The sequence below is a fragment of the Ovis canadensis genome, chromosome 23 (assembly GCF_042477335.2).
Source record: "Ovis canadensis isolate MfBH-ARS-UI-01 breed Bighorn chromosome 23, ARS-UI_OviCan_v2, whole genome shotgun sequence".
In the NCBI taxonomy this organism is placed as follows: domain Eukaryota; kingdom Metazoa; phylum Chordata; class Mammalia; order Artiodactyla; family Bovidae; genus Ovis; species Ovis canadensis.
Genome location: NC_091267.1, coordinates 45981051 through 46002206, shown reverse-complemented (window position 1 = coordinate 46002206; position 21156 = coordinate 45981051). Strand labels below are relative to the sequence as shown.

Below are 21156 nucleotides of genomic sequence, written 5' to 3'. Positions count from 1 at the left end.
TACAAATTAATACAAAAATTTCTAAATTTTAAATACATTCAACATGCCAAGATACTAAACAACTGTATCAATTACTTCTACTGACTCATTACACAATATATATCTGACAGATTTCTGATTTATTCACACCTAGTAGGCTTGTTAAATTCATCAAGAAATTATAAAATGCACTCATTAAGTATATCTTTTAGAAATTGTTTTTGTTTGAAAAAATCCAGATGATACTAACATTTGGAAACCACAACCAGATTTTCGTTCAGCAAATCTAAGTGAGCACAGCCCCCACATAATCAGACCAGTAGGACATTTTTTCAGTCAGTGAAAGCTTATAAAAATAAGGTAAAGCAGTCTTCCATGTAATCTGAAAATTCTACATATTTAGATCCCTAAAAGCAAAACATAAGAGTTTCATGATGTAAAGTGCATCCCATCTTAGTATAGATTTGTAAGTCCAAAACTGAAAACTCAGATAAATCTAACAATGTAGTTCTGAAATAAGTTTTTTTTTAGTTTCCCTTTAAAAGAAACTAAGAAGCAAGAATAAGAAGCAAGAAAATCATCATTGTAAAGTTGGTTGGTTATGGCAATAAGAAAATATTCTGAGAACCTTGACCTTATCAAGATTATCACACTATTGTAGGTTGAGTAATACATTAAGCGCATGAATTCTTCTCTGGAGGCTCATTTTTGAAAGAATCCGTTTGCCAAGCAGAAGACCAAGGTTTGATCCCTGGATTGAGAAGATTCCCTGGAGGAGGAAATGGCAATCCATTCCAGTATTCTTCCCTAGAGAATCCCATGGACAGAGGAGCCTGGCGGGCTACAGTCCAAGGGGCAGCAAAGAGTCGGACATGACTGAGCACGCACGCGTGAATCTTCTCTACTTTGTACTCCTAACATCAACTGGCTCATCACCCAACATTTTTACTCCCCCTAAATCAGACCTACGTGCCAAGGTGATACAGGTATGCATGCTTCCCACCTGATAAATCTTTCAGTGGTTCAACTCAGCTCAACCACAGCAGAATTAATCACGGTATCACATCCGTGACAGGCAATGTTCCCTTTAAAATGTACATTACTCCATTTTGAGAGCTCCAACAACATAAAAGGGCAGTTCATTTTTGGGGGAGGAAGGGGGATAGGAAGAATACCTACACTGCGCCAATACCTCTCTGTGCCACCACAGATATGCTGGCTAATTCTTTCAGCTAGTCTTTAAATACACACTTAAGGCAAGAAAAAAGTCGATCAGGAGCCACTGGAAACATCCACTGTAAAACCAAATGTATCACTCATAATTTATTAATAGAAAATTGTCATTTCACTCTATACATATTTAATACCCCTGCCCATGAGCACGTCAATACTTCTGTTTTCTGTCTCTCTTTTTTTTCTATGGTGAAAAGTTAGCTGGGTGCACAAAAGCAAACACTAGCTTCACTTGCAGACTGTGAATCTATAATCGTAGTTCCTGTGGTTACAACTGAAGACGAGAAACACTCTCCTGCATCATCCTCAAATACCTGAACTATATTCATCGTCCTTCAGCATCTCTCACAGCAAAAATCTTACCCTGATCCACAATTTACTTAAGAGTTACACGGTACGTCAGCTAGAAAAGATTCCATCTACACATGTGGTTTCATAGTTGTATACAAACAGGTATCTGCTAATCTCAACAATTAATGTCATTTAATTGCAGCAGCAGTAATTATAAACACAATTTTTAAAAATCCACATTCTTCAATTTGTTATCAGTTCCTCTTAGTGGCTATTGGTTACAGTACAAAAACCTAAAAATCTAATAGTGTGTGCACGCTCAGTCTCTCGGTCATATCCGACTCTTTGCCACCCCCATAGAATGTAGCCCGCGTCTGTCTGTGGAATTCTCCAGGCAGGAATACTGGAGTGGATTGCCATCTCCTTCTCCAGGGGATCTTACCGACCCAGGGATCAAGCCCGGGTCTCCTGCACTGCAGGCAGATGCTTTACCCTTGGAGCCACCAGGGATTTAGGAAGGTTAATGTTCATACGTTCTTCGCAGAGCCCAGCGTGGTGTCTCACTGACTTCCATGCCACGCACCCGATGTCAGGCACTCTTCTTAGGTTTCCATTTTTATTGAGCCTACATCAATGAGCTCTCATGCGAGCAGTGTTCTAATAGCTGAAGTGTGACAGTATTTTATACCCAGGATACCTGGGCACAGAGCCCAAGAACAGGAGCACACCAACAGACCTCAGCCACAGAGGGTGGCAGACGCCCGGGTGGGCAGCTGGGCCCCACTCGGGACACAGGTCTCCTGCTGCTGCTCCTTCCCATCCAGAGTTCTGCTGTTGGGTTTAAGTTGATATTAAACTACTTTGTCCACCCTGACACAAGACACAGTTCAAAAATGTGTATCAGCAGAATAGGTATCTACAGAGGAGTGGCTAGGATAGTAGAGAGGTCATTAATTCCAGCCTATTTGCCACATACAGACAATCTCATAGCTGGTTAATTGAGAGCTGAAGCATAAGCAGATAAAAATTACTATATATAAAATAAAAACTAAGGTCCTACTGTACAGCACAGGCAACTGTATTCTGTAATATCCTGTGATAAACCATAATGGAAAACAGTAAGAAAAAGTATGTATGTATAACTGAATCATTGATGTACACCAGAAACGCAACACTGTATATCAATTACACTTCAATTTTCAAAAGAAGGACCAAAGCAGACTGCCTTCTACTCATCAATAAAAAAAATACTACTGATACACACAACACTGTGGGTGAAAGATGACAGCCACCAAAGAGACATATGGTGTGATTCCATGCAGCCGGAATCCTAGAATGGGCAGAGCTGACAAAGACTGTGATGACAGAGTAGCTCAGCGGCTGCCTGAGATGGAGCAGAGAGCACTGTCTGGAAGAGGAATGGAGATCTTTTTTCGGTGATAAAAACATTCCACACCTGGATAGGAGTGACGGCCGCACAGGGTATTTGTCAAAACATATCAAACTGAAGACACTACAATGCCCTCATTTTATTACATAAAAACTGTACCTTAATAACATTAAACTTTAAAAATAATGGATTGTAGAACCCAGATAACCTTCTTCTGCAGACAACAGCCAGCATCCTGAGCCCTGGAGCCCCATACTCATCTCCAAACTTTCCAAACTCCAGTCAAATCCACTTCAAGGATAACCCAGTACTCCATATATATGTGTGTGTGTGTATATATATATATATATATGCTTGATTTCTTGTATGGGTACCACTCTATCAGCTTTGAGTTGATGTACACTCATCTTCCTGCATTCACTTTAATTAGGAATCATTTACTCTTTGGTCAAGAAAGTCTGATATCACTTTCTCATATGTTTAAAATTTAGCATCTGTTCATTACTTCTTTTAACACAGGTATAGTTCAGAGCCTGTAAGAATCAAGAGATCCTCAATGAATAAAACCCCTGCTTTCCTAGTACCACCCCAAATGTAAGAGCCCATCCTGGTTTGATCCAAAAGAACTTTCTATGATGATGACACTCTATATCTGCATTGTCCAAGGTGACAGCCACATGTGACTATTGAGCACTTGCTCAGTTAAGTCACTCAGTCATGTCTGACTCTTTGTGACCCCATGGACTGCAGCAAGACAGGCCTCCCTGTCCATCACCAACTCCCAGAGATTGCTCAAGCTCATGTCGATCAAGTCGGTGATGCCATCCAACCATCTCATCCTGTTGTCCCCTTCTCCTCCCGCCTTCAATCATTTCCAGCATCAGGGTCTCTTCAAATAAGTCAGTTCTTCACATCAGCTGGTCAAAGTATTGGAGTTTCAGCTTCAGCATCAGTCCTTCCAATGAATATTCAGGACTGATTTCTTTTAGGATGGACTGGCTGGATCTCCTGGCAGTCCAAGGGACTCTCCAGAGTCTTCTCCAACACCACAGTTCAAAAGCATCAGTTCTTCGGTGCTCAGCTTTCTTTATAGTCCAACTCTCACATCCATACATGACTACTGGAAAAACCACAGCCTTGACTAGATGGACCTTAGTTAGTAAAGTAATGTCTCTGCTTTTGAATATGCTGTCTAGGTTGGTCATAGCTTTTCTTCCAAGGAGCAAGTGTCCTTTAATTTCATGGCTGCAGCCACCATCTGTAGTGATTTTGGAGCACAAAAAAATGAAGTCTCTCACTGTTTCCATTGTTTCTCCTTATATTTGCCATGAACTGATGGGACCAGATGCCATGATCTCAGTTTTTTGAATGCTGAGTTTTAAGCCAACTTTTTCACTCTCCTCTTTTACTTTCATCAAGAGGTTCTTTAGTTCTTCTTCGCTTTCTGCCATAAGGGTGCTGTCATTTGCATATCTGAAGTTACTGATATTTCTCCTGGCCATCTTGACTCCAGCCTGTGCTTTATCCAGCCTGGCATTTCACATGATGTACTCTGCATATCAGTTAAATAAGTAGGGTGACAATATACAGCCTTGACGCACTCCTTTCCCAATTTGGAACCAGTCTGTTTTTCCATGTCCAGTTCTAACTGTAGCCTCGTGACCTGCATACAGATTTCTCAGGAGACAGGTAAGGTGGTCTAGTATTCCATCTCTTTAAGAATTTTCCACAGTTTATTATGATCCACACAGTTAAAGGCTTTGGCATAGTCAATAAAGCACAGGTAGATGTTTTTCTGGAACTCTCTTGCTTTTTCCATGATCCAGCAGATGTTGGCAATTTGATTACTGGATGTTCTGCCTTTTCTAAAACCAGCTTGAACATCTGGAAGTTCATGGTTCACATACTGCTGAAGCCTGGTCTGGAGAATTTTGAGCATTACTTTTCTAGTGTGTGAGATGAGTGCAACTGTGCAGTAGTTTGAGCATTCTTTGGCATTGCCTTTCTTAGGGATTGGAATGAAAACTGACGTTTTCCAGTCCTTTGGCCACTGCTGAGTTTTCCAAATTTGCTGGCATATTGAGTGCAGCACTTTCACAGCATCATCTTTTAAGATTTGAAATAGTTCAGCTGAAATTCCATCACCTCCACTAGCTTTGTTTATAGTGATGTTTCCTAAGGCCCACTTAACTTTGTATTCCAGGATATCTGGCTCTAGGTGAGTGTTCACAACATTGTGGTTATCTGGGTCATGAAGATCTTTTTTGTACAGTTCTTCTGTGTATTCTTGCCACCTCTTCTTAATATCTTCTGCTTCTGTTAGGTCCATACCATTTCTGTCCTTTATTTTGCCCATCTCTGCATGAAATGTTCCCTTGGTATCTCTAATTTTCTTGAAGAGATATCTAGTCTTTCCCATTCTATTGTTTTCCTCTATTTCTTTGCATTGATCGCTGAAGGCGGCTTTCTTATCTCTTCTTGCTCTTCTTTGGAACTCTGCATTCAAATGGGTGTATCTTTCCTTTTCTCCTTTGCCTTTCACTTCTCTTCTTTTCTCAGCTATTTGTAAGGCCTCCTAGGACAACCATTTTGCCTTTTTGCATATCTTTTTCTTGGGGATGATATTGATCCCTGCCTCCTGTACAATGTCACAAACCTCCACCCATTGTTCTTCAGGTACTCTATCAGATCTTATCCCTTGAATCTATTTCTTACTTCTACTGTATAATCATAAGGGATTTGATTTAGGTCATACCTGAATGGTCTAGTGGTTTTCCCTGCTGCTGCTGCTGCTAAGTTACTTCAGTCGTGTCCGACTCTGTGCAACCCCACAGATGGCAGCCCACCAGGCTCCTCCGTCCCTAGGATTCTCCAGGCAAAAACACTGGAGTGGGTTGCCATTGCCTTCTTTGTGGTTTTCCCTACTTTCTTCAATTTCAGTCTGAATGTGGCAATATGGAGTTCATGATCTGAGCCACAGTCAGCTCCTGGTCTTATTTTTGCTGACTGTGTAGAGCTTCTCCACCTTTGGCTACAAAGAATATAATCAATCTGATTTCAGTGTTGAACATCTGTTGATGTCCATGTGTAGAGTCTTCTCTTGTGTTGTTGGAAGAGGGTGTTTGCTATGACTAGTGCGTTCTCTTAGCAAAACGCTATTAGCCTTTGCCCTGCTTCATTCTGTACTCCAAGGCCAAGTTTGCCTATTACTCCAAGTGTTTCTTGACTTCCTACTTTTGCTTTCCAGTCCCCTAAAATGAAAAGAACATCTTTTTTGGGTGTTAGTTCTAAAAGGTCTTGTAGGTCTTCATAGAACTGTTCAACTTCAGCTTCTGTAGCATTACTGGTTGGAGCACAGACTTGGATTACTGTGACACTTTTGCCTTGGAAATGAAGAGAGATCATCCTGTGGTTTTTGAGATTGCATCCAAGTACCACATTTAGCTTGCAAGATGGTGGAGAGAAGGACGTGTGCTCATCTTCTCTTGAGAGAACTCCAAAATTAAAACTCACTGCTGAACAACCACTGACAGAAGAATGTTCGATCATAGCAAAAAAAAGATACCCAAGTCCAAGGGCAAAGGAGAAGCACCAGCAAGACAGTAGGAGGAGCAAAATCGCATTTAGAAAAAAACCTTATACCTGCCAGAGATGCTCGGAGGGCTCAAACAAAGCCTTGTGAGCACCAGGAGACTCCACAAGACTGAGCCAGACCTGCCTTTGAGTGTTTGAGTGTCTCCTGCGGAGGTACAGGTCAGCAATGGTTTGCCACAGGGGCAGGGGCTCTGGGTGCAGCAGACCTCGGTACTGCATAAGCCCTCTTGGAGGAGGTCGTCATTAACCCCCTCCACAGAGCCACCAGAACTTACACAGGACTGGGGAAACAGACTCTTAAAGGGCACAAACAAAACCTGTGTGCACTAGGTCCCAGGAGAAAGGCACAGGGACTCCACAAGAGACTGACCCAGACTTGCCCGTGCGTGTCCAGGAGTCTCCAGCAGAGGTGTGGGTTGGCAGTGGCCTGCTGCAGGGTTCAGGGCACTGGGTGTGGCAGTGTGTGCTTGGGACCTTTTGAAGGAGGTCACCATTATCTTCATTACCTCCACCACAGTTTGGCCTCAGGTCAAACAACAGGGAGGGAACATAGCCCCGCCCAACAACAGAAAATTGGATTAAAGATTTATGCAGCATGGCCCATCAGAACAAGACCCAGTTTCCCCCTCAGTCAGTCCCATCAGGAAGTTTCCATAAGCCTCTTATCCTTCTCCATTAGAGGGCAGACAGAATGAAAACCACAACCACAGAAAACTAATCAAACTGATCACATGGACCACAGCCTTGTTTAACTCAGTGAAACTATGAGCCATGCTGTGTAGGGCCACCCAAGACGGACAGGTCATGGTGGAGAGTTCTGACAAAACGTGGTCCACTGGAGAAGGGAAGGGCAAACCACTTCAGTATTCTTGCCTTGAGAACCCCATGAACAGTATGAAAAGGCAAAAAGACGGGACACTCAAAGATGAACTCCCCAGTTTGGTAGGTGCCCAATATGCTACTGGAAAACAGCGGAGAAATAACTCCAGAAAGAATGAAGAGACAGAGCCAAAGCAAAAACACCACCCAGTTGTGGATGTGATTGGTGATGGAAGTCAAGTCTGATGCTGTAAAGAATACTGCATAGGAACCTGGAATGTTAGGTCCATGAATCAAGGTAAATTGGAAGTGGTCAAAACAGGAGGTAAGAGTGAACATCAACATTTTAAGAATCAGTGAACTAAAATGGATTGGAATGGGTGAATTTGACTCAGATGACCATTATTATCTACTACGTGGACAGGAATCCCTTAGAAGAAATGGAGAAGCCATCATGGTCAACAAGAGAGTCCGAAATGCTGCACAGTTGAAATGTGGCTAATTAAAATAAGGAACTAGGACTTCCCCGGTAGCTCAGTGTAAAGAATCCACCCGCCAATGTAGGAGACACAGGCTAGACTGCAGGTCACAGAAGACCCCACATGTTAAGGAGCAACTAAGCCCGTGTGCCACGACTGTTCAGCTTGGGCTTTAAAGCAACGACTGAAGCCCATGCGCCCTAGAGCCTGTGCTCCGCAATGAGAGAAGTCACCACAATGAGAAGCTGGCCCTCTGCAACTAGACAGTAGCCCCCGCTTGCTACAACTAGAGCAATGAAGACCCAGCACAGCTACAAAAATTAAAAACAAAAAGTTCCTGGATTTTTCATTTAACTCTAATTCATTTAAATGTTAATAGTCACATGTATCTAGTAGCAATCATATTAGACAGTAAAGCTCTATACCAACACCTGCTTTAATTTCTCTTCCAGTTTTTATTTCAGAAATACTTTCAAGTTGCCATGAAGGCAACACTGTAAGGCCAATATTTTTATGATCTGTCTTACACTTCTCTCCCTGTAGGCCAAACCTCGAGACAGTGACAGACTGAAGCCTAAGATAAAATGTTTAAGTTTCTGAAGGCCCCTCATTGAAGAGGTACAATGGGACCAAGAGCATCCTATGACACAGTCACTCTGTGGACACTCCCCTAGGCCCCCCTGCCCAGTTTCTTATAAGTCTACTTACTCATTCAAAAGCATGTTGAGGGAATGAGGTTAATTTTTGTTAATTCAGGTAGTTTCAGAACATTCCAGTCCGAGAGTTCCTCATTTCCTTTAGAAAGTCTATAAACATCTAGAATAGATCTATTTCACAAATTGGTCCCAGTATTTCTCTGCAACCTAAGAGTCCAAGGACTGAGGGTGTTCTGGAGCGGGTCTACCACAAGCTACAATTCAGGCTCATGTCAGATTTTACCTTTTCTGACCAACCTCCAGAAATCGAGACAGAGGGAAGGATTCAACTTCTGCTAGAAAGAGTAAGTGTAAACTTGCAAAACCTCAAGTACTTAATACTGGCTGAAACTCTCACTGACTTCAGGTGCTATAAAATCTACAAGGCAAAAACCTCATGACTTTCAAGTTAACATAAGAACACAATATTCAACTAAGGAATAAAAGATAGAGTTGTGCTTGATAACTCTAAAATTGGAAAATGAAGCTAAAGAAGAAACATTTCCTCAAGGAAGTTTTTTAATGATATGCAACTTAGTATACTTATATTTTACCTGTAGCTTCCATTAAAAAGGTCTTAAAATTACCATAATCCTGGGAAAGAAGTTGTCATGCCTTGTAAGCCCTTCCAGGTTTTATTATTTACCCTTCTGTTGAGGGTACATAAATAGGGAAGGATTTCTTTTTACTTAAGGAACACTGATTAAAAGTTAAAATATTTAGCACAGTTTTATTTTTTACTTGTCTCACATGACTTTGGGTATAGAAATTTAAACCTTCTTTATTTATTTGAACAGTTTAATGTTACTTAGATGTTCTGCTACATGTTACTTTTGCAAAGTTCACCGATCTGAAAATTATGTTTATGGTTGTCATTTTACATATTTGGCTTTAAAAGAGAAGGGGTGCTGGTAAGGCAACAGTCAACTTCTGGGGAATGTCTTCAACAAACATGGAAGAGCTCAAATTTTTTCATGTTCCATAATAAGATTAGGGATACAAAATATCTGAATCTCAAGTTGATAGATCCTTAAGTCAATAAAGGGCTTCCCTGGTGGCTCAGAGGTTAAAGTGTCTGCCTCCAATGCGGGAGACCTGGGTTCGATCCCTGGGTCGGGAAGATCCCCTGGAGAAGGAAATGGCAACCCACTCCAGTATTCTTGCCTAGAGAATCCCATGGACTGAGGAGCCTGGTGGGTTCCAGTCCACGGGGTCACAAAGAGTCGGACACGACTGAGTGACTTTACTTACTTACTTAAGTCAATAAAATTCCTTAGATATTAGTAAACAAATTCACTAAAGTTGTTGACGTAGAAACATTCAAATTCTGCAATAAATTCATTTCATTTAAAAAAAGATTAAATTTAGTAGGCAAATTCACATGTTCCGATATAATTATTTAAATCAAAACGCATTATCCTTTTGTAGTTCTAATTCTTCCAAACCCATTCATCATTTAAAAGGTACAGCCACAAAACTGATGCCAAGAAAAAAGATACCTATTTCATTTCAATTACTTATGTTGGTATGTTCTATGGATGAGGCATTGATGTCACTTCAGATGAGGGCCTCTCCATTCATCACTGACGCTTTAACCTTACCTCTAATCAAGAAAGTTAGAGATTACACGTGCTTTTAAATGAAACTACAGACCAGGGAAGGTATCACTATGGTTGCATTATTTAAACTCTGAAATATACAGTGAAGTCATAAAGGGCAGTAAGACAAGCAATGCATGCCTCCCCTCCTGGCGGCAGCTTTCAGAGAGAATGATAATCTGATCACAGCATAAACATATTAACCAAAAAAGATATACATAGGCACATGCCTATTATTACAGCCTATTTACAGAGATATTTGACAGTTATTACCATAAGAGAGACGGTATAAGTAGCAGAAGAATATTACTAAAAGAGTAATACTATTTGCATTGTGGATAAAAATCTTAATTTCAAAACCTCATATTAAGAAAAATATTCTTAGTAAAACCTGAGAGTTAGCTGTACAGGTCAAGTTACATTTTCTACTTACCTCTAAGGATTCCTTCAAGTCTACAGCAGAAACTGCATCGTCTTCTTCATCATCAGTCACTTGGTCTTGGGAACAGTAGTGCGTGCTGTAAGCAGAATGCTCTTCTATTGCTTCCAGCCAGTCCTGAGATAATCCAAGGATTTAAGTAAGTGAAATACACTTTTAACTCGAAACACATATTATGACAACCTGAAAAGCATAAAATTTACATGGAGAAAAAAAAATTATGGCTTCAAAAAAACAAAGCAAAATACACCCAACAACAAAGTAATGATGCACGTCTCTTGTTTATAATGTGTCTGGATAAAAAATTTTCCCAATCCTTTAAAAAACATCATCTGTAAGTTTGTGTATTCATTCATATTAATACTGAAACACATTACAAAAACAAAACAATGGGTGGAGAATTTTTCACTTAAGAATTATAGGTTCTCAACTCTGTTGAGTAAGTTATTGCATAATAATACATCTAGCAACAATTTACTAAGCTGCCATAAGCACAAGAAACTCAGATCATTTTAAGAGAGTCAAAAAATTGCCCTGATGTTTTAACTTTTACTGTTTTTGAAAAATCAGTGATTTACAAAAAGATGGAATGTTTGCCCTAAAAATACCTACCTAACTTCCACCTCATTTCTCACAGCATTTCTCAGGATGAAATCTTACCCTTTTATGAAACGTTAGGACAGACATGGTTTGGATTGTTTAGTGTATCTCTGCAAGGCAAAAGTTAATCATTCTGGAAAACACATTTTTAGGAAAATTTTTATTTTGTATATTTATTTTTGGCTGCACAGGCTTTTTCTCTAGCAGCTGAGAGCGGGGGCTGCTTTCCAGTTGTGTGAGGGCTTCTCATTGTGGTGGCTTCTCTCGTTGCAGAGCACGGGCTCGAGGGCACATGGGCTCAGCGGCGAAGGCTCCCAGGCTCTCGAGCACAGGCTCAGTAGGTGTTACACAGGCTCTTCCTAGACCAGGGATCGAGCCCATGTCTCCTGCACTGGTAAGCAGATTCTTATACGCTGCACTACTTAGGAAAAAGTGAAAGTTGCTCAGTCATGTCTGACTCTTTGCAACCCCATGGACTTTACAGTCCATGGCATTCTCCAGGCCAGAGTACTGGAGTGGGTAGCTGTTCCCTTCTCCAGGAGATATACCCAGGCCTCCCGCATTGGGTGGATTCTTTACCAGCTGAGCCATAAGGGAAGCCCAACGATACTGGAGTGGGTAGTCCATCCCTCTTCCAGCAGATCTTCCCAGCCCAGGAATTGAACCAGGGTCTCCTGCACTGCAGGCAGATTCTTTACCAACTGAGCTATCAGGGAAGCCCACTACTTAGGGAAGCCCCTGGAGAACTGATCCTTTTAACCCCTTATATAATTTATAAAAAAACAAGGTAAGTTTACAATACTGCCTTGATCTAAACGAATATGGAGTCTCCATTAAATAACTACACAATGAATTTTTGTCACATTAATCCCAATTTTCTTGCTTGCTGCTATCATACAAATTACCACAGAGAGAGGCTGAGTCTACAGTGTAATAAAGCAGAAACCCTGGGCTGGAGCCAGGCTCTGTCGCTTGCCAGGTGCAGGATCATAAGAGGGCACTTCAATCTTACCGTCCTAAGTTTCCTCACCTATAAATTCAGGGGCAGACTGAATAATCATTTAGGCTTTTTTCTAAAACAACTAAGGGCCCCTTATTTTCACAGAAGCAAACTCTTAAAATACCTGCAGGTACATGTTGATAAAGAATTAATTCATAAGCCAAATTTCAAAAGTTTTATATCATCACTCCCATTAAAAATAATAATCAACAAGAGGGTAGATGTTAATATTGAGCCTATTTGATATTCTTTATGTCCTTAAATGTTGTTTTACAAAAGACAAATAAATCCATAAAATTACCTCTCTTGTCTGCTGAAGGCTGTTCTTGGGAACCCTGAAGCTATGAACAGTGTCATCGAAGCATTTAATAAAGAAGAGGCAGCTATCAGTGGATTTTACCTTGGATATAAAGAAGTCAGTAAGACAATACCATTCATGCCCATAAAACAGAACCCTTAAATGATCTACACATAAAATCAACACTATTAACATGACAATAATACCCAAGTAAACATTTATTTTTTTTATTACTTGATAATATTGTATTGGTTTTGCCATACATCAATATGAATCTACCCAAGTAAACATTTAAAATACTGAGAAAAAAGTGGTAATGTTGGGAGTATCAAATGCATTGCAGCTTATCTACATCAAGTCTGGCTTTCATATGCTTCATTACTCAAAGTAAATACTAATAATATACACTAGGTATATAGTTTTTTCCCTCATCCTATTAAATATTTAACATAGCATGCACTTGGGCTACAAAGTCCTTTAGTTACCAGAGCTCCAGTTTCTCACTCATGCCACTCTCCTGAGCCTTTTGTTTGATGTGAGTATAGAAAATGAACTGCGTGTAAAAGCATGAGGCGTAGAAAAGGAAGAGCTGGAGTCTGAACAAGGGCTGGCCAACTCGATGGGAGAGCACATCACCTTGCGACCAAGTTCAGCTTCCCAAGTGGCTCAGACGGTAAAGAATCTGCCTGCAATGCAGAAGACCTAGGTTCGATCCCTGGGTTGAGAAGATACTCTGGAGAACGGAATGGCAAACCACTCCAGTATTCTGGCCTGGAGAGTCCCATGGACAGAGGAGCCTGGTGGGCTACAGTCCACAGGGTAGCAAAGAGTCGGACACAACTGAGCAGTTATCACTTCAAATCCCCAAAACTGTTCACTGAGGTAGCACAGTCCTGGGGGGACACAACAGCAGCAAGGGTGTACTTGGATAACAGTCTGTCTCTGGGCAGCCATAAATACTAGAGACAGTAGGGGAGTCCTCCAAAGGAAAGAGAGAGATGGGATTCCCCGACTCTTTTCACATCTCTTACTGATGCACAGAAAATAGATTCCAAGCAGTCGCTGAGATACCACCTAGCTGAATGCAGACCAGAGCCACTGTATGAGAAACAGAGTTTACAATCCAAACCTGGCCACGAAAATGACCTGAAACAATGGAAATAACCTTCAATGGAGAAAAATAATAGGATCCAGGATCTCTAGAACTTAACATTAGTGATACCATCCAAAAAAGTGGACCACAATCTCAAAAGAAATTCTATTAAAAGGTAAAAAATGTCAGAATGGTTAACAGGGACCCAAACATATATGATCTGCAAGAGACAGAAAATGAATATAAAGATATAGGTAGGTTGAAAGTAGATACAAAAAGAGATATTATATAAACAATAACCATAAGAAGGGCTGAAAGGTTATATTAATATCAAACAGAACAGATTTCAAAACAAAATACATTATTACAGGAGATAAAGATGGCCACCAGATAACGATAAAAGGGTCAATTAATCAGGAAGAAATCATAAATATGCATGTGATCAATAACAGAAATAAATAATGCTACAAATATATCTGGAGTTTAAATACCATTCTCTCAGCAATTGACACAATGAAAAAAAAGTCAGCAATACACAAAAGATCTAAACAACACTACCAACCATCATGACTGTTTATAGGACATGCCAACAAGAGCAAAATACACGTTATTCTCTAGTGCATTCTCCACAATAATCCATATGTAGAGTCATCAAGCAAGTCTCAATAAATCTGACAAGATGGAAATCATATAGAAAATGTACAATGACCAAAATGAAATTGTAAATCAAAAACACAATCATGAAAACTCCAACTATTTGGAAATTTAACAACACACTCCTAAACATCCATTGGATCAAACAAGAAATCACAACAGGAATTAGAATATATTTTGAATTGTATGGTAATTTGAATAATCTAAGCTATAACCTTAGGAAACTATAAAATAGAGCAAATTAAGCCAAAACATGGAGAAATTCTTTAAAACGAACAAAAATCAATGAAATAGCAAAAGCCTGAGAAAATTTTCAATGAAATCATAAGAAAAATTTCAATGAAATCAATCACTTCAAAAATAAAAGCGACAAAGTGCTAGGCAGATCTTTGGAAAAAAGAGAAGACATAAATTACCAATATAAAGAGCAAAAGAGTGTACAACATTACCTATCACAAAGACATTAAAAACACAACAGAATATTATTACCCTAAGTTTTATAGCCAAAAGAAAATGGACAAATTCCTTGAAAGGCAAAAATTACAAACACCGACCCAAGAAGAAATAGAAAATATGAATAGCCCTATAGCAACTGAACAAGTCAAATTTGTAACGACAACACACACACACACACACACACACACACACACCCCGGCCCATGTGACTGCACAGGCAAATTCTAGTGAGTATTTAAGGAAGCAGTAATGTAATCCTATACAAACTCTTCTAGAAAACTGAAAAAGAACATTTTCCAGTTCATTATGTGAGACCAGATAATACCACTGGAGAAATATGAACACCACAGGAGAAATATAAACCAATAACCATCATGAACAAAAAAGCAAAAATTCTTAACAAAGTATTTATGAACAGTATCGGACTTCCCTGGTGGCTCAGATGGTAAAGCATCTGTCTACAATGCGGGAGACCCGGGTTCGATCCCTGGGTTGGGAAGATCTCCTGGAGAAGGAAATGGCAATCCACTCCAGGACTATTGCCTGGAAAATCCCATGGACAGAGGAGCCTGGTAGGCTACAGTCCATGGGGTTGCAAAGAGTCGGACACGACTGAACGACTTCACTATTCACTATGAACTATATATTAAAATGGTAGTATATCACAACCTCGTGAGATTTGTCCCAGAAGTGTAAGATTGATTTTAACACCCTAAAGTCTATCAACATAATCATATTAACAAAATGAGTAAAACTATATGAGCATTTTGATAATATGGGAAAAGCATTTAATAAAGTTCAACAGATTTTCATAATGAGGACTCTCAGTTAACTAGGAAAGGAAAAAGAACTTCTCAACCAGATTAAGGGCTTTATATGTTGAAGCCCTAATCCCCAGTGAAGCTACATTTGGAGATAGGGCTTTTATAAGGTTTTAAAAGGGGTAATTAAGGTGAAATGAGATCATAAGGGTGGGACCCTAGTCCAGTATGACTGATGTCCTTACAAGGAGAGAAGGAGGAAGCAAGGATGCCTGCACACAGAGAAAAAGCCACGTGAGGACGCAGCAAGAAAGCTGCCACCTACAAGCCAAGGAGAAACAGATGCCTCAGGTCAGAGCTAAAACTATAAAACCCTTACAAGAAAACATGGGAAGAAAGTTTCATGGCCCTGGACTTAGAAATGGCTTCCTGGATGTGATACCAACAGTCCAAGTGACAAAAGAAAAAAACATAAATTAGACTACATAAAACGTCTATGCAAAGAACATTATTAGCAGAGTGAAAAGACAACCTATGAAACTGGAGAAAATATTGCAAATATTTAAATTAAAAAATAAATATTCAAAAAAAATGTTCTTGATAAGGAGATAATATCTGGAACAGACAAAGAACTCCTACAACTCAATACCAACAAGGAAAAAAACAAAAAACTTGATTAAAAAATGGGCAAGAAAATTAAACAGGCATTTCTCCAAAGAATATACAAGTGGTCAATAAGTACATGAAAAGATGGTCAATATCACTAATAATCAAGGCAATGAAAATCAAACTGTAGTTAGATGCCATTTCATACCTATTAGAATGGCAAAGAAACAAACCAAACCCTCTGAAATAAGTGTTGCAGGGAGGATGTGGAGAAAGTGGAGCAGTGTTGATACGAATGTAAAACGGCGCAGGTGCTATGGAAAACAGTACAAAAATTCCTTACAAAATTAAAACCAGAATCACCATATGACCCACCAATTCCACACCGACGTTTACATCCAAAAGAAATGAAAGCAGGAACTTGAGGAGACATTTTCACACTCCTGTTTATAGCAGCATAATTCACAATAGCCAAAAGGTAGAAACAATTCAAACATCCATTAATAGAGAACAGATAAAGATAATGTGGTCTATACCTAACAGTGGGATATTATTCAGCCTTAAGAAGAGAAATAGTGTCACATGCTATAACATGGATGACCCTTAAGGATGTTATGCAAAGTGAAAGAAATCTGACAATTACTGTATAATTCCACTCAGGTGAGATATCTAAAGTAGTCAAAGCATAGAAACGGCAAGTAGAATGGTGGTTGCCAGGGGGTGGGGGTATGGGAAATAGAGAGGTGCTCTTGCATGTGTATCAAGCTTCAGTTCTGCAAGATGAGAAAGTTCTAGAGATCTGCTGGGCAACAAAGTGAATACAGTCAACACTGCTGCTGCTGCTGAGTCACTCAGTCGTGTCCCACTCTTTGGAACCCCATGGACTGTAGCTTGCCAGGCTCCTTTGTCCATGGGGAATCTCCAGGCAGTGGGTTGCTACTGGAGTGGGTTGCCATGCCCTCCTCCAAGGAATCTTCCCAATCCAGGGATTGAACCCAGGTCTCCCACATTGCAGGTGGATTCTTTATCAGCTGAGCTACTAGAGAAGCCCAGAGTTAACACTACTGAACTTAAAAATGGCTAAGAAGGTAAGCTTTTACATTATGTGCATTTTACTATAGTTTTTTTAAAAAGAAACTTATAGATGTAAACATCTATATTAGCAAAGAAAAAAGGTCTCAAATCAATGACCTAAGCATCTACCTTTAGAGTCTAGAATGTAAACAGAGCCTGCCTCATAGTAGTCGCTCATTTAATGCCCATTACCTTCAGTGGATCCATATGGGTTCCTAAATGCAGGCTTTAAGCAGATGTTTATAGAAGAAGCAAAAACTATAAACAAGGTGAAGCGTAACGTAGAAGGATCTAAGCAATTCTAAAGAAATTAAAGATCAGGAAATTTTAAAAGGATCAGGGAACAACTTCTGTGATTTTTTAAGGTAGACAAGAATGAGAAAGAACAACAACCAAAAAAAGAAAGAGAAAGAACCCAATTGAGGAAAAGCCTCTGAGTTCAGTAAATGAATCAAAAGCTGGAACAAATGAGAATGGCTGGGAAGCACCAACAAAAGAGAAGATTAGATGGCTAAGACTAGACAGCATTTCCCTGGCCCTCTGGTCCAATGCAAGGGAGAAAGAGGTGTGAGGACACTGAGGGACCAGGTGTGTAAGGAGGCTGGACTGCAGAGGCAGGGGACCGAGCCTGTGACATCTCCAGGGTGGTGCTGCTGGTCCCCCAGCAGTGTTCACATAGAAAGGTGGGTGCTGGGTTTTTTGTTGTTTTTGTTTTTAAATGGTGCTATCAGTTTACTTTTGGCTGTGCAGTACGTGAGATCTTAGTTACCTGACCAAGGATCAAACCCACGCCCTGCGCAGTGAAAGTACTGGAACTGCAGAGTCTTAGCCTCTGGACCACCTGGGAAGTCCTGGGTCCTATGCTTTAAAAAAAGGGTGCACCTCTGTGGCATGCTGACAACCCTAAATAAACTGAAGCAGCAAGCTAACAAGTGTGTCCAGGCTCCAGTCTTAGACTAATCTTCATGGAGGAAAAACTCTTTTCTCCTGGCTGGTAAAACAGCCAGATGGGATTATGGAGAACCTAAACATCCTGATTTTGATACAGCCTTTAAATTTTACCACCAGAAAAATTTTCATTATCCAGATGTGCCCATGTTCAAAGACACACATACATGCACAAATATAGATATCTACGTGCATACACGTGTTAATATGTACACATACATATATTACATACATATACAAAATGGTAAGTGTTCTGTATAAATGTTTTTGGATCATGCTTCTCTTATCCTACAATACACAGACTTTTAAAAAAACTTGATTATAGTTTTTAAATGGAATTCCACAACTTTACTTGTTCTCAAGTAAAAACATATGCAGTCATCCCTCTGTATCTGTGGGCGACAGATATACGAGTAGAATACCAAAATCTACAGAAGCGCAAGGCCCTTATATAAAATGGCATAGTATCTGCACACAACTCTGGCTTGCTTTAAATCATCTCCAGATTATTTATAATACCTATTACAATGCAAACACTTCGTAAATAGTTGCTGGTGCATCCAAATTCAAGTTTTGCTTTATGGAACTTTCTGGAATTAAGTCACAGATAGGGAGGGCCAAACTGCACACATGCTTTCCAGCCCCAAGATTTTACAAAGCAGCTTATTCCAATGACTGAGCACAATCACTTGCAGGACTGAGTTCACAGTTTAAGCAAAAGATGCGTGTGTCATCCTACCGTGCATACTGCTTGAGTTAGGTGTTTGCATCCCTGGCGATAAGCATTATGGACTGCATCAGGCCTTCAAAATAAATATAGATTATCAAGGCAAAAGGAAAAGAGATTAGTGAAAAGTTTTAATCATTCAAAATGTACATGCTGAGACTCAAGAAGTATTAAAGATCATAATACTTACTGTTTCCTATACCATGAGAGGACTCCATGTTCTAACACTACCCAGAATAACCTCCAGCCAAAAAACCTTGAACTCTAAGGGGAAAATAACACAGATTTTTCCAAGCTGATACATCTAGATTCAAATACTTGACTGATAAAAAGTAATTAAGTTATGATAGTTCTATCTGAGCCTTTCATCTCGACAGTACCACTGCACACTCAAACATGATCAAACGTCACCTAGAAACTGGGTGCAGAAATGAAAACACCCTACCGAGTGACAGGAGCAGAAGCAATGCCATATTGGTAAGATCAACAATGAACACGGTCTCCAGTTCTGACAATACCATGCTAGGATATTTACAGGGGAATGTATCAGTTGTGGGCTTCAAAGACAATTTCCTCAAAGTTCTGAAAGAGCTTCTAAAAAAAGAAAAGTATCCTAAATTTTATACACTACAAGCAGACTTGTACACAAATATACAGAAGGAGCGCTTTCAAATGCGGAAGAAACTACGTGCTCCAAAATAGTTAATTCTAGAAAATAACTGAACTCTAAAACACAAAGAAATGTTTATAAACCAGAAAGATTTTACATGTGTGTTCTGTGACAATTTAATATTAAATTCCTCCTGAGTATTCTACAGATCAATGTTCATAACAAAAATGATAGTATAATCCTATCCTTAAGAAATCCCTCCACTCTGCTCTGTACAAACTTGGCCATCTAAAGGTGTCAGACCAACACAAGAGACAGTTAATTGCTACAATCACTGGATGCCTAATGAAGTCCAGCAGTAAAACAATGGTTTACATTATAAGATCAAATAATTACTAAATCACATACTTCAGAAAATAATGAAAACAAATTTTAACAAGAGATCACCTAAGAAATCTTCTTTCCCGGTATTATAATTAAAAACTCATTCCAACCTACCTTCCAGAGAGGACCTTCGTATCGTTTCAAAGCTTTGTGTATGATCTATTAAAAAAGAACACGTTTTTGTTAAAAGTGCATCTATGTGTTTCAAGAACTCAAATTTTCTTTCTACATATACAAATGCAATCCATTATCACATACCTTATTACCAACAAGAACATGTTTCATTTCAGCACCCTGGGCAAGATCAAGAGGCTTCTGATCTGTGTAAATACAAGAAAGCAAGCCATCAAGAGCTTAATTCTACTAAAAACTGATGCTGCTATGACAGCACGTAATAATCTTTCCTATGCCATCAACCACAATCCAAATCACCTACCTGAAGTTGCCATCTCAATTCTTTACAGCCTCTTTTTCAGTAACTATTAAGCCAGCAAGTCAAACTAAATTCTGAACACTCTGGATAAGTTCTGTGATCATTCAGGCTTACTTGCCGAAAGTCAATCCGTCAGTTTCCTACTGCTGTTGTAATAAATTACCCCTGCAATACAGGAGATGTAAGAGACATGGGTTCGATCCCTGGGTGGGAAGATCCCCTGGAGGAGGGCACAGCAACCCACTCCAATATTCTTGCCTGGAGAATCCCATGGCAAGAGGAGCCTGGCGGGCTACAGTCCATAGGGTCACACAGAGTCAGACAAGACTGAAGCGACTTAGCACGCACATTGTGGGTTAAAACAATACAAATGACTTCCTTACACCTGGGGAGGTCATGAATCCACAGTTGCACTGGGCCAATAACGAGGTTGCTGGCGAGCCTTCCATCCTTTGGAGACTCTTGGGGAGCATCTCTTTCTTTGCCTTTTCCGGAGGTCGCCTACATCCCTTGATTTGTGGTCCCTCCCTCCATCTTCAAAGTGCATCATTCCAACCTCTGTTTACATTTTTTCTCTCTCAATATTCTGATCCTCCTGCCTCCTCCCCAAAAGGAAGGACCCTCGTGATTACACTGGGCCCACCTGGAGAATTCAGGATTCTCTCACTATCTCCAGATACTCAACTAACCACATCACTGGGGGAGCATTATTCAGCTCATCACAGCTGCTCTTCAGCTATCTCGCTGGAGAATAGGAGGCAGAGACAACTCACAGACTAAGTCTGTGATGGTCCACAACTGAGGACAAAAGGAAAAAGGGATCACAGAGAATGAAACCAGCAAGGTGTCACGGTAACTTTCTCAAGCTTACACACACAAGCACTCTGTGTTGTGCCAAATGACAAAAACAGAATTTGTGTGTAAATTATTTAATGAGTTCTGAAGTGAGCACTATGTAAAGGATACAAACCAAACAATCATCTCATACCCTCAAGA

The 21156-nt window shown here is 40.0% G+C and overlaps 1 protein-coding gene across 2 annotated transcripts in view; it reads right to left on the bottom strand.

Annotated features, from left to right (window-relative positions):
- The window catches only part of OSBPL1A (oxysterol binding protein like 1A), a 219987-nt gene that overhangs the window by 140872 nt on the left and 57959 nt on the right, over positions 1 to 21156 (bottom strand). For both annotated transcript variants that reach the window (XM_069569001.1, XM_069569002.1), the window contains 6 exons: positions 19986 to 20047; positions 19842 to 19886; positions 18924 to 18997; positions 18746 to 18809; positions 12419 to 12517; positions 10512 to 10634 (listed from right to left, as the gene is read on the bottom strand). In XM_069569001.1, the coding sequence (XP_069425102.1) occupies positions 10512 to 10634; positions 12419 to 12517; positions 18746 to 18809; positions 18924 to 18997; positions 19842 to 19886; positions 19986 to 20047 (467 nt within the window). The remainder of the gene's footprint in view (positions 1 to 10511; positions 10635 to 12418; positions 12518 to 18745; positions 18810 to 18923; positions 18998 to 19841; positions 19887 to 19985; positions 20048 to 21156) is intronic.